At 39.0% G+C, this 17,109-nt stretch overlaps 1 protein-coding gene across 11 annotated transcripts in view; it reads right to left on the reverse strand.

The window, feature by feature from the left end:
• Positions 1-11,486: 11,486 nt before the first annotated feature.
• The window catches only part of TRIP12 (thyroid hormone receptor interactor 12), an 81,045-nt gene continuing 75,422 nt past the window's right edge, over positions 11,487-17,109 (reverse strand). For all 11 annotated transcript variants that reach the window (XM_038146351.1, XM_038146355.1, XM_038146348.1 and 8 more), the window contains 4 exons: positions 15,911-16,024; positions 15,067-15,161; positions 14,755-14,858; positions 11,487-13,694 (listed from right to left, as the gene is read on the reverse strand). In XM_038146351.1, the coding sequence (XP_038002279.1) occupies positions 13,498-13,694; positions 14,755-14,858; positions 15,067-15,161; positions 15,911-16,024 (510 nt within the window). In that variant the 3' untranslated portion in view covers positions 11,487-13,497. The remainder of the gene's footprint in view (positions 13,695-14,754; positions 14,859-15,066; positions 15,162-15,910; positions 16,025-17,109) is intronic.

The following is a 17,109-nucleotide window of genomic DNA, read 5'->3' on the forward strand; positions in this document are numbered from 1 at the left end:
GGCTCCCTCTGCTGCCTCCGCGCCGGCTGCGGCCCGGGCCCCGCGGTGACCGCTCCGCTCGAACCGACTCCATTTATATTTGACAGGATTTGTTCTTGATAAGTCCACAGAGGCTGCTGCTTGTCTCCCTGTTATCTTCCAAGTGCTCTGAAATAACTTGTATATATCCCAGGTTGCTCTGGGATTTGCTGTTAAAGCAGCAGGGCTGTAATTCTCTCTGTCCTCCTCAATAAGGTTTGTCCTTTTGCAGTTTCATAGGACTTCACCTTTCCACACAGGCTATCGAAGATACTTGTTAATAACAAGCTTTGGTCAGTTCTCTAAAAATTTTATAGAACAAATCATCAAAACGAATCTGAAAAAATGTTTTTCTCTCGAACCTGACCCATCTTCCTGCTCAAGCTCTGTTCCTGGCTCATGCTAATTGTGTTGAGCTGCTGACTGATCTTCCCTAACAGTCAGTTATGTAGTGACCCTACTTTCCAGTTGTTCCTCTACCCCCAAAGGGTTCAATAATTCTGGTCTATATCTGAGGTTTTCTGGGAGTAAGACATTTTAGATAAGCATTGGAAAATATGGTTTCAGGACTGACAGCTACACTAGACAATGAATTCTGTTGGTGGAGTAGCCTGGTATTTGCAGAAAATAACAACTTGAAAAATAAGCTGGTCAAACAATGCAGCTGACCAAGCAGAACATAACACAGTGCTCTGAGTCAGGTTGTACATACCTTCATCACAGTTTTCTTAGCTTTTTACAGAATATATAAGCAATGTTTACATTCTTTTCATTAACTTCTTTTCATTAACTTCTTTTCATTAACTTTTCATTTCATATGGAAATATTTAACCTTACAAGAGAAGATATTATGCTTAACCTATTAGTCATTTTTAAATGCTATTTTTTATGCTCATTAATGTTCCAATGTGCATAGTTTAAATAATTTTATAGTCAGTTTTCCATAAACAAATTACTAATATTAGTATTCAATATGGATTGAAGCTGTCTCTCTCATTTACACTTGCTAGGATTTGAATTGTATTACCAGCTTAATAGCTTATTAGTGTGGCTTAGATAAGCTACATTACAGCTTAACTATTTATTTTGATGGAGAAGTATTCATCCTCTAGTGGCTTGAAGGAGATTTTGCAGAGATTTTTTTTTATCTGTTCTGATTAAATATTTAGTAACCAAAAAACCCCTCTCTTATTTGCTAAAAGAAAGCCACATGCTTTAAATGTCTCCCATGACAACAATAATCTATTTTCTAAATTCCTTAAAAAATAGTAATTATTTCTTGCATTTTTCTTTACTAGCATAGGAGTTAATTTATATAAGTAAGTTACTGTGTTGAGCCTTTTCTGAACAGTGTCTGCAATTCTTTTGTTGCTTGTTTTGGGTCAAGCTGAAATTGGCAAGCTAACATTTTCCTCATGCCTCCCTCAGCTTGTGCCTGCGTTACAGCATCTCTGGAGTTCCAGTTCCAAATTGTGCAAGGACTGGGACCTTATTGTCACTTGGGAAATTTCAGAAGGGCCCCACTCATGCAACTGAAGTCAAATTTTTAAAAAATGCCCATTGTCCTACCAATCCCATTCTGAATAGCAGGCAAAATTAAAGCTACATCCTCTTGAAAATAATTGCAGAAATTATTACTGTTAAATGTTGTGTTTCATAAGCTTTAAATGCATTTCTTTAAAATGTTTGCTGCATGTTTTTAACTTTCTTTTTCCAACCACATGGAGTAGTTTACTGGAATAGAAACTCATTAACTTTGAATGACCCAGATTTCAATTTATCAAAATATTGGAGTACACATTTAAACACGTAAGTAGCCTACATAATTCAGTAAGAATACTCACCTTGGAAGGAACATGCTCAGGTATTTCACATTGGAACTTACTTTGTCTCCCTTTCCTGGGTTTGTGAGGACAGTTTTTAACCATAGAAGAAGGGTAGTTTAAGGCTATGAACAGAAACATAATTTTTGGAAGTACATTATTTACTGCTGTAGTTGGGTGAGGGGGAAATACTGTTTTATTTCTGTCTGCACCTGAATAATTGCTATTTTTCTTCTCTCCTGCCACAGACTGGCATACACCTTGCTCCTTGACAATGTGTGGGGATTTATCTGGTTTTCTACCCAGCTCTTGCATTTATATTTATTTTAACTTGTTCCCCTTTATTAAGCTGCTTGAAAATGGCACGTTTTCTTCTTTTTGTTTGCTAACTTTGCAGTAAGAAGTGGTGATAATCCTGCAGATTTGTGTGCCACTGTGTGTGTTGTTATTTAATGTCTGCTGGGCAGGGGAGTTGTGGTACAAGTAGGGAAGTGTTGACACAAAGAATATCAAGAGCTGCCAGCCCAGGTGGAGAAACCTTCATTGTGGGAATCATAAATTCTTGGGAGTCATAAATTGTGCTTTAAGACAAAATCTGTAGAGCAGAAGTTAAACTTTTCTATCAGGGAGCACAAAGCCACCGTGCTGTGAAAATTCATGACTTGTGTTTTATCAGTGGCAGGCAGTTGAGGAGTGGTAGCATTTCCCACATCTTCACGTGTTTGCTTGGTTCACAGCAACTTTTATCAGCCTGTGTGGGTTTTATTTATTTTTGGAACAATGAGATAAAATATACACAGTATAGATATTTCACAAACAGAACAAATCTCAGATATCTAAGAAAGCTCTTTCTCTAAGGGTTAACAGAGATTTTCTCAGTGGCTATCACACCCTTCACCAAAAAGCTGTACACATCCTTTGAACACAGTCACTCTTCAGCCTAGATGTGTTTTTTATACTCTCATAGTGCTTTTAATCCCCCTTTTGTGTGATACCACAGCAAATATTACTGTACATCATAAAATGAGAAATTTATCATGGGAAAAAAACTGATATGGATCTACCTCTAAGCAAACTGCATCAAGTAGAATTCTGCATGTTTATACCAGGTTTGAACTCACTTGTTCAAAAAGTCTCTCTCAAAACAGATTTTGCAACTAACACAGGTACAGCTTAAAGTCTTTAAATCCTATGATGTGGATACAACAAAGCAATTAGAAAGTATAGGGTTTGCCATTTACAATCTTCTGCTCTATTCTTGAGCTGTGACCTAGACTTTCAAATAATGATATGATGTAACTATAACTTCAGTAGAGATGAAGAAAATAATTCATAAGGTATCATTCATACAGACAGTAATTTTAGTTAAAGAAAGAGAGCAAGTGCAAAGCACAGGATCAGAATTAATTAATGTCAGAATTACCTTAAATCTTCATCCTAGAATTTATAGAGATGTTTCAGTAATTCAAGTGTTGTGCTTAATATGGCAGCAATCAGAAGTATTTGACCGTAAGAACTTCAAGGAAGCAAGATATCTGAAGAAGAGCTATATTTATATCCAGCAATTAAATGATTTTTATTTCTATGAGTTTCAAGGTGTGCATGGCAGAGGATGTGACATCTGTGTTCTGGTTGACTGGAAACCTTACACATTAGAAGCTGTAAAAAGGAAAAATAAAATCCCAACAGACACCTGACCCTACCTCTTTGTTCCCCTCTCAAAAAAAAAAAAAAAAAAAAAAAAAAAAAAAAAAAAAAAAAAGACAATTTACTGACAGCTTTTAAGGCTTAATGCTTCTTTTGTTATTCTTCCAAAGCAGCAAACAAAAAGGTGATGCTTTAGTTTGGTTGGTAGACACAAAAGAACAGTACCTGAGATTCTCAAGGGGCAGCCAGCAGTAAAAAATACCCCAAATTAATTTCAGCACAAAATTTCCCAGAAAATACAAAACGGAATTTATATGTTGCAATATTTTCTTTCATGCAATTATTCTTTCAAACCTTTTTCAGGTATTCATTTGAAGTCTTTCAATTTATTATTGCTCCATAATATCAACTCACTAGAGTTGAAACTCACAATAAAATATCGCTTTTTTGCTATCTGCTCTTTTACATGACTTTATAATTAGTACACTATGGCTCAGTCGAGGCTTGTCTTTGCAGTTTCATTCTCTCCTTCAGCATTACTTCAAAAAGAGATCACAGAATCACAATATGATTTGGGTAGGAAGGGACCTTAAAGGTCATTTATTCCCGACCCCTGCTATGGGCAGGGACACCTTTCCCTAGACCAGAGCTCTGTCCTGCCTGGCCTTGAACACTTCTGGGGATGGGTCAGGCACAGCTTCTCTGGACAACCTGTTTCTGTGTCTCACCACCATCACAGAGAAGAATTTCTGTCTCGTATCTAACCTAAACCTACTCTCTGTCAGTTTAAATCCATTGCTCTTTGTCCTGTCCATACATGTCCTTGTCAAAAATCCCTCTCCACCTTTCTTCTGGGCTCCCTTCAAGTACTGGAATGCCACAATTAGGTCACTCCAAAGCTTTCTCTTTTCAGGCTGAACAAAACAAATTCTCTCAGCCTTTCCGTGTAACAGAAGTTGGTGACCTCCTCTGGCCTTGCTCCATCAGATCCCTGTCCTTCATGTGCTGGGATCCCAGAGCTGGATGCAGTGCTCCAGGTGGGTCCCAGCAGAGCAGAGCAAAGCAGAGGGGCAGAGCTCCCTCCCTGCCCTGCTGCCCACGGGGCTCTGGGGGCAGCCCAGGGCTCGTTTGACTCTCCGGGTTCTGAGTGCTCATGGCTGGGTCCTGTCCAGCCTCTCACCCACCAGCACCCCCCCAGTCCTTCTCAGCAGGGCTGCTCTCAATCCCTTCATCCCTCAGCCTGGACTGACACCAGGATTTGCCCGGACCCAGGAGCAGCACTTGCTCTTATTAAGTGGTGTATGCACCTATTTTAATAGACATGGATCCACAAAATATCTTGACTCCTTTAAAGGCTGGGTGTTCAGGGGCCCAGTTAATTGAGTGCTGATCATGACTCACCACCTCCTCACCCCTCTTCTGAGGTGAGGAAGTGGCTTACCCCAAATTTACAGCTCAAGCTTCAGATCCTAAACAATTTAAAGGCTTAACCAACAAGCTGGATTCTTGCCTAACAGCTACAGAGAGGCTGTGGTAAGTACAAAACTCATCCTAAAGCTCTGAACTACTGGTTTACACAATGCTGAACCTTGCTAGAGAAAACAACCAGGCTCTAAATTCTGTAAAACCTAAGAATAAATATTATATATTTATGGGGAAAGAATGAAGCCAGTATGACTTCATTGTCATGAAAAAGAAGAACACAGTGCACAGCATGGTCTTAACATCAACCCAAATTTAGGGAAAAGTAGACTGGACAGATGCAAGGTATCAGTGGTGTTTGCAGAGGCGGTGGATGTGCGCTGGCATTCCACGCAGGCCACAGTCAGAGTTAATGACAGCCTGTTAGAAACTCTATCCACTGGTTCTTAAAACCTTTTCAAAACAAAATGGTAATGTTGTAAGACAGTTCTGGGCCAGTTTTCATGAGGTCTCCTACATAAAGAACCTCTCATTTATTTTATATTCAGACTAAAATATGCATAAATTACTGCATAGTATCCAGTCTTTATTTGAAGACAACAAGTGATGAAGACTCAAGGTATATTTTTCTCAGGAATCATAATTTTAATCTGAATTATTCTAGTTTTCAGTCACCAGATCTAATTTTACTTTTTTAGCTCACAGATTAAGGAGCTACATGCTACTAAAATAATTAACTTAGCATTTTTACTTTGTAGGTAAGATTCCACATTAAGATTAAGCTGTTTTTAACATACTTTTAGATGAGCTGAACATTTTGTAGTCACTCTTTATTAAGACCAATGTGCTGTAGCTTGCATGGATATATCATGGCAGTAGAAGTTGAATCTTCACCGTTTCTCCTTGTGTTAACCATTGCACAGGCAATTTCTTCTTGCAGTTGTAATCGCAACAAGTCAGAAGCATCCACAGCAATTGCCATTTATCATGGTCATTTCTGGGGCAAATATTATGACAAAGCTGCTTTTAAAAGATTTTTTAATTGCCTGAGGCAGGCATGAGAATACATTCAAGTGCAAGGTGAAGAACAGGAGAGGGAACAACGGTTCCTTCTCAGAGCACTGGAAGACAAGAACTTTAATGTGGTGGAGGAAAGGGAGCTAAGAAATATACATGGAGAAAAGAGACTATTACAGGCAAAGATGCAGTCTGTGTATCTGTCTGCTGAATGGGAATAAGCATCATTGTCTTTAGTAGCAAAAAAAAAAAAAAAAAGAAAAACAAAAATGCCAGTTACGTAATGGACCTGATACAACCCCTGAATGATGTAAACGGATAGGAGAGGACCTGCACAAAGCATCAGAGCATTCAGATCCAGTGTGGATGCAAGAATCTATTTTTGAAGCCAGGGTGACAGGGAGGATGGGTGTATCTAAAAAAAAAAAAAATAAAAAAAATTAAAAAAAAAGTAAATCTCTTGGACGAATGATTAAAAGCCTTATTTTGGACTTAATAGATATGCAACATCTGGACATCAGTGCTACTACATCAGGATTGCAATTTGGTCAGAAATAGTCTGCTGCAGCACAGAAGGATAAAACCTTTAAATTATTAATATGAAGGAAGGAGTTGAATGTGTTTTAGTGCAAGACTACTGAAAAGTAATCTATGAGAGAAGAAAAAGAGGAAATCAAGAGTGGGGACAGTAATTGTAACATATAATGTATGTAGCAAAAATAACAAGGATCTGAGAAGATAGAAGTGACATATAGCTGTCCAATATACAGCTGGAATTGCACAGCCTCTGGCCCTGTTCTAAGAGTGCTTCCACAATTCAGGAGCTGTAAAGCTTGGACTGCCTACCTAATGCAACTCGTACATCACTTCTGCTTTTACTTTTGGAAGAGGTGTGTAAGGGATCAGTGCTGCCAGGGCAGAGCAGGGGCTGCTGAGTTACAGGGTCACCTTTGGAAGGGCAGGAAGCACTGTGTTCCTCCCATGATGTGCTGCCTGTACAGCTTTAACTCCCATCTCTGCTTTTTCACTGTTGTTCTTCAGACAAATGATTTCTATGAAACTTCATTAACAAAGATTGCTTGGTAGATCCATAAATGCCTCTCACCAAATAACTGATACACAAAATGAAATCCTACTTTGTTTTGAACTAATTGGTAGTTCCTTGATATATCTTTTTCTGTTTATCCTGTCATAGACAAGCAGGATCTATACCAATTCAAAATCAGTCCTCCTGTTGAATTCTGCCAACAGCTTTCAACAATATCAAATTATACTGACAGCTAGAATGTGCAAGGGTCTCACCATTTGGCATAGGATCCTAAACAGCATCTTACTCTGTTCCTTTGCCCATACATTTCTTAGGACCAAGGCTTAATTAATCTGTAACCTGCACAGCAAGCTTTTGGTAGAAAATGTATTTTGTAGGTCTGTATCACTAAACTTTTGCACTAACACATGAAGCAGGAGGTGAGCAATGTAACATGACCATAAATGTCTTGAGCATCTCCATGGACATCCACAGCACTGCTGGTCACTCACCTATCAGTACTCATTTTGCAAAATCCACATACAGGACAGAAGTAGAATTTTTTCCTATCTTGTCCATTTCACGTTCCTAATTCCTATCTTTCCATTTTTAGGATGCTATTTTTTGCTAATACCTGTAAAAACTGCTCTTTCTAGAAGCTCCTCCATATGTAATTATGGCATCTCTCCACAAGTACTGTCAAATCATGTTAACTACTTACTCCAGAAGAAACTGGAAATGACCAGGTGCTTGCTGGGGTACAGATGAACATGGAGTCATAACAGTTTCTCATCACAGATAAGTGCCAATTCATTCAATACTAAAAACAGAAGAGGAAGCCAGAAAAAGTTGAGAATTGAAATCATTTTGATAAGTAGAAGTAATTAAGGCCTGTAATTCTCAGCCAATTGAAAAGGAGTACTCTGATGTGGACATTACCCATAATCTGCAGCTGAAACTAAGACGCTTGTGTTTTCCACTTATTTTATCAGAAAATTTAGAAAACCTCTCTGCATATAAATTTCTCCCACTGAATTTATTTAAATTGATGGGACTGATGTAGCGCAAGCAGTGCAAGGGTAGAATGCATATCAATTTAGTTTGATGCTGTCATACAACTCTGACTTTAGAATTTAAACAGAGCTCATTTTAGAACTGTGGTATGTTTTAGTAAAACAAACACATATCCATTTAGGTCTTAAAAAACCCATGGGGACTGCAAGATCTCTCCACTGGGGATATGAAACAAAGGAAATAATCCCTTCCGTTGATTTACCAGCTGTGCTCCCATCACTGCAATGTGTGATGCTACTGCCTTCCCTGGCTGCCAGGGCACAAACCAGGGCTCAGCCTTTCCAGCAGAGCTGCTCTCTTGCCAGTTTTTCCCTTTCCCTCCCACTTCTGGTCCAGTAGAAGTGCCAGTACTGCTGGCCATAAATTGGAAATTACCACTCTTAGAACCCAGTGTTACTAAAGATAGAGTAATTTTGCTGCTTGATTAAATTTTGAAATGACTTTTCCCCTTTGGAATAGCATCTATTGTTTTAGTGCCCCAGAACAAGAGCTGGTCCTTTATCAAGAAACATGAAAACTCTGGGAAACCTTTCTGAACAGTTAGTAACATCAGTATTTCCAGTAAATTAAGCATGCCAAGCTACAAAGTGAAGGCATAAAGATTTTTTTTTTTCTGAGAAGCATAGCACAGAATATGGAAAACATTGTGGGGGAAAAAGTAATCAGCTAGCAAATTTTCACTCTTTAGCCAATGTCATGACAGTTTTGATGCATTGAGGCAATAATCTGTAAAAAAGGCTGGAAGATGAGGCTGGGAAATAAAATGCCACCTCTTAGATTGGCTAACTGTTTCTGGATCAGTGCTTGCATCACCCTGCCTGTCAAAGAGGCTTCTGCATGCAAGTCCCAAGAACAGCCGAGCTGCAGTCAGACCAGGCCTATATTTAGCCTGGAACACCTTGCATAGCAGCTAAAGGAAGAGAAAAATATTTGGAAAATAGCTGTTGAGATGGGAAAACTGCATTAGGTCTATTTCCAGAGTAAGAACCTGCCTTGCCTTTCAGTGTGCAAGCTTACGTTTTACAAAGGGAAACCTCGTCCTTCCACACCTCTTCCTGTTCTGAGGCAAGAGGGCAGCGTGGTTGCTGTCCCACACTCTCCCCCAGGCTTATCTACTTCTGTCTTTTATGGGGGTTTGTCTTTTATGGGGGTTTAGGAATCATAATCCTGAAGCGAGGAGCAGGAGGGGAAACAGGACAGAGGCAGACAAGCCCAAAGGCACAGTACACCTGCTGCTTTACCCCAACATACTGCTTCCAGCTTGAACTGCAGTGTTCTCCCTCTGGGGAAACATCACACACTGGGAGTTCCCCCTTTGTGAAGGGTGGGTGGGAGAGGGGTTTTCATGTCAGCTGTTACACCTTTTAGGGTAGTTTGGGTTTTTGTTTTGAGTGTGTGGCTTGCAGCATTTTGCTCTTCTCTTTTTTTTCCTCTTTGAACCAGCTTTCCAGAAGCTGCTGCCAAACTAGGTCCAGAGCTATCAGGAACTTCAATCTAGTGCCTTGAAATTACTGGATGTGTCTTAACTATTCTCCGTCTGCTTAGTTCTGCCTACAGCCTGAGATGTCACTAGTCCCCAGATACACACAAAAAAGGAAGAGACCCAGGATCTGTCCCTCCCTCTGCCCCCAAAGCAGCTTCATACCTGATCAATACAGGCACATTCCAGTACCAGGAGACACGAACATGGTATTCCTCTAGAGGCATCAGTCATTCCTTCAGCCATTGGCTGTCAGTCACAGGCAGCAGAGGATGGAATGTTCCCCATCTGCTGTACCAACAGGCACCGAGGTCTGATCAAGCACTGCCTGTGCAGCTTGTGCTGCTGCACTGGGCTGGGGTGACCACTCCTACTCTTGGGGCAACCACCTACACTCACCTGAGAAAAGCTCCTGAAAACACACCACAGTGGGAGAGATATGGCACGCTGGGAACACAGGGTGGGAAGTCCCCACAGGATCACAGGAAGAGGTGACACAGCACAGATTCTTTACAGCAATCAAGAGACCAGGAAAGGAAAGGAGGCAAAAGACAGGGCAAGCCCTGAAAAGGCTCACCTATCAGCAGATTATATATACCTCCCCTTTGAATTTCAGCATTTCCAGAATCTATTTCAGCAAGGCTTTTCATTTTTCTCCATTCTGCCAACAGCTTTAGATACAGCAAACTTCTGGCTTGGGGGAGGCACGTTCATATTGAAACCAGGGCATTCTGTCTCACGTCAGATAGGCCCTGATTTCCTGCCACTGCAGAGTACAGGCTGCTCAGAGCATGGGAACTGGCACTACTCGTGTGAAGACAGGGAGGCCAAGGCCCAGAAAGTCCACAGATGGCAGACCTACCTCCATCAGGGGCCAGAAGAGAGGGCACAAGTGTTACAGGCACCTGGAATTTCACCAGCCCCTGCCCTTAGGGACCCACTTGCTCATCAGCTCAGTAAGGGAAAGAAGATAGAAGAAAATAAAACACACAATTGAGGGGAAAGAAGGAGGAATCTGGACAATTCAATTATGCAAGCGGTCTGCATATGGAAATTTGAGTATCTGATTAAGTTTGGCAGTGAGCATGGGGGACTTCACACATGATGGGAATTCTTGTGCACTTTCATAGAGAACATGAAGAACAACTGTAACTAATTCATGTCAGATGGGATGCTAAAGTGTTCCCTAAACAATATATTTTGGTAAAAAGCCAACATCTAACAACAACAAAAAATATTGCACAAGTTCAGTAGGAGCTATCAGTGCTTGTATGGCCCGTTCATACTTTAATTATTTTTGCTGCTCTTGTTAACACAGAAGGACACGAAACTCATCCAAAACCGTAACTGGTGGTGTTACCTAAAAACAGTTGAACTTACCATGCTAAAAAAAGCATCCATTTTAAAAGATAAGACTTCTGATTGTACCTTATATTATACCTTATGAAGGTATACACAGCAGTGCAGTACTACAATGACTACATACACCCATGGCTTAATTTTAGTGAGCTTTCCCCTTAATCCAAAATTCCTGAAAAGAAGAAATCCTTAAGATCTTGCACCACCCCTCCACTCATTCTCAACTACTCTTAGATATATATATTTGTTTGCAGGACAGTACTGCAGTCATGAAAAATGTGACTTGTCAGTTTATTCTTGTATTTTACTATCTTTACCTTTTAAGCCAGACTACTCTTCCAATATGCTAAAAGCTGCCCTTGGTAGGAAAAAAGAAGTGTCACCCAAAAGGGTTTCATTCACTTTTCAGGCAAACTAAAACCTCAATCTGCGCTCAAAATGACAGCTAGAACACATCACCACAGGTACTTGATTTTTCCTTCCTTTTCAAACAGGCACCAACTTATTTTCCCACTGAAACAGTTACACAAACAGTTACACTATCAAATCTGAAAGCTCCTCAAAATTTCCAAGTCAATGAAAGCCAGATTCTAGAGGGAGACAACATGGGTAAAAAAAGTATCAATACACATGATATTTTAATACAAAATATTAGCTTTTTTCTTTTTTTTACACAAGTCAGTTTTTTTAAAATATAGAACCTTAAAAAAATGAACAAATTGCTATCCACACACTATAAACACTTGTTTGTGCTCAGTTTGATCAAGTTATCAGAACAATTTAAACACCAGTCCATAGTTTAAACACTGCCTTGAAGTTGGATGCAAACTATGGCGCACTGCGCGCTACCGTTATTGTATGTACAGGGTGAAGCGCCTTCGGTCGGGTTTAATACCGTAATAAAAAACTGTTCAGTTATCAGGTTCTTTGTGCAAAGATTTCACATTCTACTCATGCTCATGACAGGTCTGTATTACATTTCAGTGGCACTGGTCTGAGCAAGCAAAGGTAATTCTGTGAATGTTCACCAGAAGAATGTCCATTACATGTTCTGGAAGTACGAGTTCTTCAGCTGGATAAAAGAAAACTTGTTAGTTTAGGGGAAATCACTAGCCTGATTAGCCAGAATTTAACAATTTCTAAGCACTGAAAAGAATTTTGATTTCTCAAAGTTGAATAAAAGTAATTAACTATCACATTTTCATAAAGATTACCTATGTAGCAGGTACATCTCAGGAATATTTGTATATTGCCCGTTTTTTGAACGCATAGAAAGGAAAAAAATTTCCCTCAAAGTTGGAGGTCTTAAAAGGTCTTGTTTTAGTAGTAAATCATCCACAAGTTGCAGGTTGTTAGCCAAGTAGATTTAGGATGATTTACTTGCATTACAGTAATTTACACAATTGAACTTTAGGCATACAGTACAAAACTATGAACAAAAAGGTGAAGCAAACTTTTTTATTTATATTCAGGTAAAAACATTAACCTGATGAAGTAAATTATTGCAGATTTGAGAAATCAGCACATAAAACAGTTGGACAGAGCATTGCTTACAGGTGCTTTATCTGTGTCAAAAGACAAAGGCTGAACTGCTTGTTCCAAGCTAGCACTGGGGGGAAAGAAAAAAAGAAAAAAAAAAAACCTACAAAATTAGCCAGGAACTTAGATCAAGAACAGGAAAACTGTTTACTCAAACAGGGAATGAAACGACTAATTTGTCTTTTAAAAAACTTTACATCAATTCGAAATGCTCTGGGCCTTACCACAATACACGCTGGCCAGCCCAAGCTGTTGGACTTCAACTACATGAAAGAAATAATTCTTCCCTGCCTCCCGTACGAGGCTTTTGCTGCCTGAATCACTGTGTAAACAGCTCTGGAGCACTCTGGTAACGACTGTCGCCATTATATCCTACCACTACAGTAAAACTATGCTATAAGAAAGGTTCTACACCTAGTTACAAAGGCTGAATTATATTGACAATATATATTTGATTTCAGTAAAATTTAAATTATCTTAATCAGAGAAAGAGGCATGGAGCAGTTAAATGCCCACGCTAACCAAAACATAACAATTGTTGAATGTTGCACACAAAAAGAACCAAGTGAATTGCACATCAGACAATACATGAGGATGGGTAAAATTAGAGGCAGGTGAGGGTACACAGAACTAGTCTACTAAACTAGATTTGTCAAATACATGGTGTATTTTAATTTCTGTACTTATGTACAAAAGTTGTCTTTGGAGGAAAAACTTCAGACTTAGCTAGATGGATACACACAGCCCAGTATTAAACTGCACAGCGACATTTATTGTTCCAGCCTGGAAAAACATCCCTTTTTAAATTTCACACAGCAAAGCAAGTTAAAAACTTCACTCATCAAATAAATGATAATTTAAACAAGAACTTGCTAAAGAAACCTTGTCACAACAACTTTTAGGGCCTGATCACTTTAAGTCCATAGGGGCTTTTAATGAATATCAACCAAGTGTCTTTGCTTATAATCTGCAAGCCGTTTTTCTACAACAAGAAGGCGTAACACGTTTCCTTGACTCAGGTGATATATTTAGAAAAGAATCATGAGTTTCTCTTTTGCTGTAACAGGCAGACATTGCATTTTTCATTGTGATCAGGAAAGATGGAATGACTGCTGCCCTTCTCTTGCAGCTATCAAGAGTTTTTCACGCATTATCTCAATAGTTGAATAGTCCGGCAATTTGAGATAGTTCACACAAGTCATTACTGAGGGTAAGAAATCATCGGGATTCTCTGTGGACTCAAATGTCTTCCGTACAATCGTCAGGGGAGGATTCAAACTTCGAAAACCTAGTAATGAGAAAAGACACTCAGAATAAGGCTGCTCCTCCTGAACACCCACAGCTGACTGCAGACATGCCCAGTGACAGAAGCACACATCGCACAACTGACCTCCTGGTATCAGAAGCTCAGAATACGGCTTTATAAAGCTGCACAACAAGCTAAAAATACCTCAGATCCTGCCTGCAGATTCATCTTACAAGATTAATTTAAAATAAAGGAACAAGCTGCATGAATCTTCTTTTAATTGTGTTCTGTATGTGTAAAAATTCTACTCCCACCAATATTTTTAAGTTTGTTGGCTTCATGCACATTTTTTAACAGGAATCATCTATGACTCTAGTACCTGATTATTCTTATTTCAGTTATCAGTTCTATACTCCTAACACTTAATTGTGTCTGCACCATGTCTCCACAGAAGAGCTCCCAAAATATACTAAGAAAAAAGAATAATCAAGTCTTTCCCCCAAATCCCAAAGAATGTAAATATTGGAACAGATGCATGAATTCTTTTTTGACCTGCAAAGCACTCAGCTGAGAATACAGTAAAATGTGTATTCTACGACAGTCTCTAGCAAAGACAGTACATTTCTCTGTTTACTGCACTGTCTCTTACCTAAATGCTGAAATTCAAAAGGGGGAGAAATTAAATAAGATTAATATTATCCTAAGTATTGTCTCCTTTCTAGAAAGGAGACTACTGTTTATAGGTTACAATGCATCATACTGTTGCCATAACTTAATGCACCTCTAGCCAAAAAATACAGTATTAGGAAGTTTCAGTTTTATTTAAATTTTGAACTCTTCTGCCCTCTGACAGATTTTCTGGCAACAATTTAAACCTGGACAGTGAACAGTAGGAAGTGTCATGAGATTAACACAAAGGTTATGAGAATTATACCTGACTTCTCTGCCCAGCCACTTCTGAAATTAGAAATGGGAAGCCAGTAAGAACCTCTCAAATGCCTAAGTTAAGGAATTTCTTCCTATACTGAAGTAAACATCCTATTCAGATATATATCAATAACAGCAACTTCATGCACAGCAATATGCAATAAGGAACACCTACCTCCTACAGGCAGTCTGGGGCTGCCTGTCACAAACTGAAGAAACAGTCTTTGCTGCTCACTATCAAAACTACTGAGAATTTCAAAGAGATACTTCACTGCTCGACTGAGGAGGGAAAAGAACCAAGAGAATATTATTTTGTTTATAATTAAAATAATTGCATCAGATTCATATTCAGCACAGTACGAACATTTTTCAAATCTATATCACAGAATTCTTTTAGCTTGAATAACAATGTATTAAGATTATTTCAAGAAAGTATTTTCTACTGTTTTGGTTTTTTGCTTGTTTAACAAGACCAACATGATATTACCTGTCGTGCGTATAACCGTGATCAGGCCTGCAACACTCCATTAAAGTCTTTGCATCCCAAGTGTCTGTCTTGCTGCCACACAAGAGCTGCTCCAACTGCAAAATTAAACAAGGAGTAAATGTTCCATTTTGCCTTGCAAAGCATCAGGAACACAGGAGTACCAAAGGCTTGGCTAACACATTGTTCCAAAGTGCTTTAATGTCTCTTCTTCAAGTCAGAGGTCTGAGTTTATAAGGGTAAAAACACCCCTCAAAGTACAGTCTTCAAACAGATTCCCTCAAAGAAACGTTCTCTCTTCTCATCCGGAGAACCATAATTGTGACTCAATTCAGTGCACTTTAGAGTGCTAAGAATTTTACAAGGAAATTAATATGGTGGTGGTGAGACTAAAGCAAGACCAACTATCCTTATTCTTTACCCCTTCATCTGAATCTCTTCTTACTGCTGAAGCTTTGCTAAAGAGCTGACTACTTGTTTTATTGTTCTAATAGAAGATCCAGGCAGCATCCACAACTATCTATACCTATTCACAGGTACTGCAATACAAGGAATTAGGGTACCCATACTCCACAGAGAAATGAAGTATGATACATAAATTAAAGCACTTCTCAGAAAAGCTGGATACACACATTTTAAAGTTCATAATAAAAGCAGTAAATAAGTGACTACTGAACAGAGAAACCTTTAAGAGTTAAGTGTGGAATTTCAGGGACACTCAGTTTTACTAACTTGCATCAGAAATGCAATGTCATCAGACTGTCACAAATGCCCTGCACCCAGGTTAAGACTGTCCATACATGCAGATAAAGGTTGTAAAAGCAGCAGCAACAACACTTTCACCAACCTCCTCAGGATAGAAGTACTGAAGATGACTAAGGGGGAACACCGACTCAAATCCATCTCTGAAGGAGTCAAACTGTCTGGCAACACCTTCATTTAGTGCCCAGAATATAACCAACTGCAGGGAAATAAAAAAAATAAAAGAAAAATGAAAAAAGCAATTTGAACAAAGGAAGCACACAGTGATCACTACTGTACAAAGAAGTGCAACTGCAGAAGCCAAACTCCAGCAGCCCAGCCATATGCTCACTGGAGTTCCCACAGGGTGCACACTGATTCATGGAGCTGCTCTACAGCATTGCCTCATTCTGCCTTAATTCATCATTTACATTACCCTTAATGTGAACTTTTGCAGAATTTAAACAACTTATTTGCTTTTGTTTTTAACAAAACAAACAGAACTCTGAATAGCTGGTTAAACTGAACCTATTTAACAGAATAATTTGAACTACATCTGAACATTTGTTATCTTTAGAAACCTTACCTAAGTGTTCTCTCTCTACACCTCTTAAAATGCAGCACCTGAAGCAGAAATCCATAGGGCATCATTTGGCAATATTATCTTAATTTCCCCAATGGAAATATGTGGGTCCCTATTCTAATATTAAAGTTTAAAAAAAGCAACTCTAGCCTGTTTGATATATTAAGTAGCTTACTATTATAAGAATACATAGGAACAAAAGCAGTAACTTCATTTCAAGTTACTGGAATATGGTTGAGAATCATAATGCAGAAGACAGTAAGACACTAAATCTAGGCTTTCTGAGCCTAATTTTTCTGTTTTGTTTTGGTTTTCTATCTGTAGTTACCCCCTCAACATTAAAGTAACTTCCAAAGTGGACAGCACATACTGAAGCAACAATCAGTGGAGGCCATATGACACAAATGAGACCAGAGTTCTTTTTAAGTAAATCTGCTGCAGCCAGTATTTCTCCACTAAATTAAGGTATTTTACAGAGCAGATTGCAGGGCAAGTTCAGATTCTCTTGTCAGTCAGTGCTATTGTTGATTACACTTGCCCTGGATATCCTCAACCCCAGAAGGAAACAAGGGTTGGTCATAAAAGATGTGCTGTGAACACAGAACTACCAGTTTAAAATGTGCCAAAAGCTCTGGCCTGTGGTGCTGATTAAAGTCATCTATGGATGCATCTGAACCAGATTAAAAAGTTCATAGATCCTGATGAAGTCCTGAAGCAATTAT

The sequence above is a fragment of the Motacilla alba genome, chromosome 9 (genome assembly GCF_015832195.1).
Source record: "Motacilla alba alba isolate MOTALB_02 chromosome 9, Motacilla_alba_V1.0_pri, whole genome shotgun sequence".
NCBI classification, from domain to species: Eukaryota; Metazoa; Chordata; class Aves; order Passeriformes; family Motacillidae; genus Motacilla; species Motacilla alba.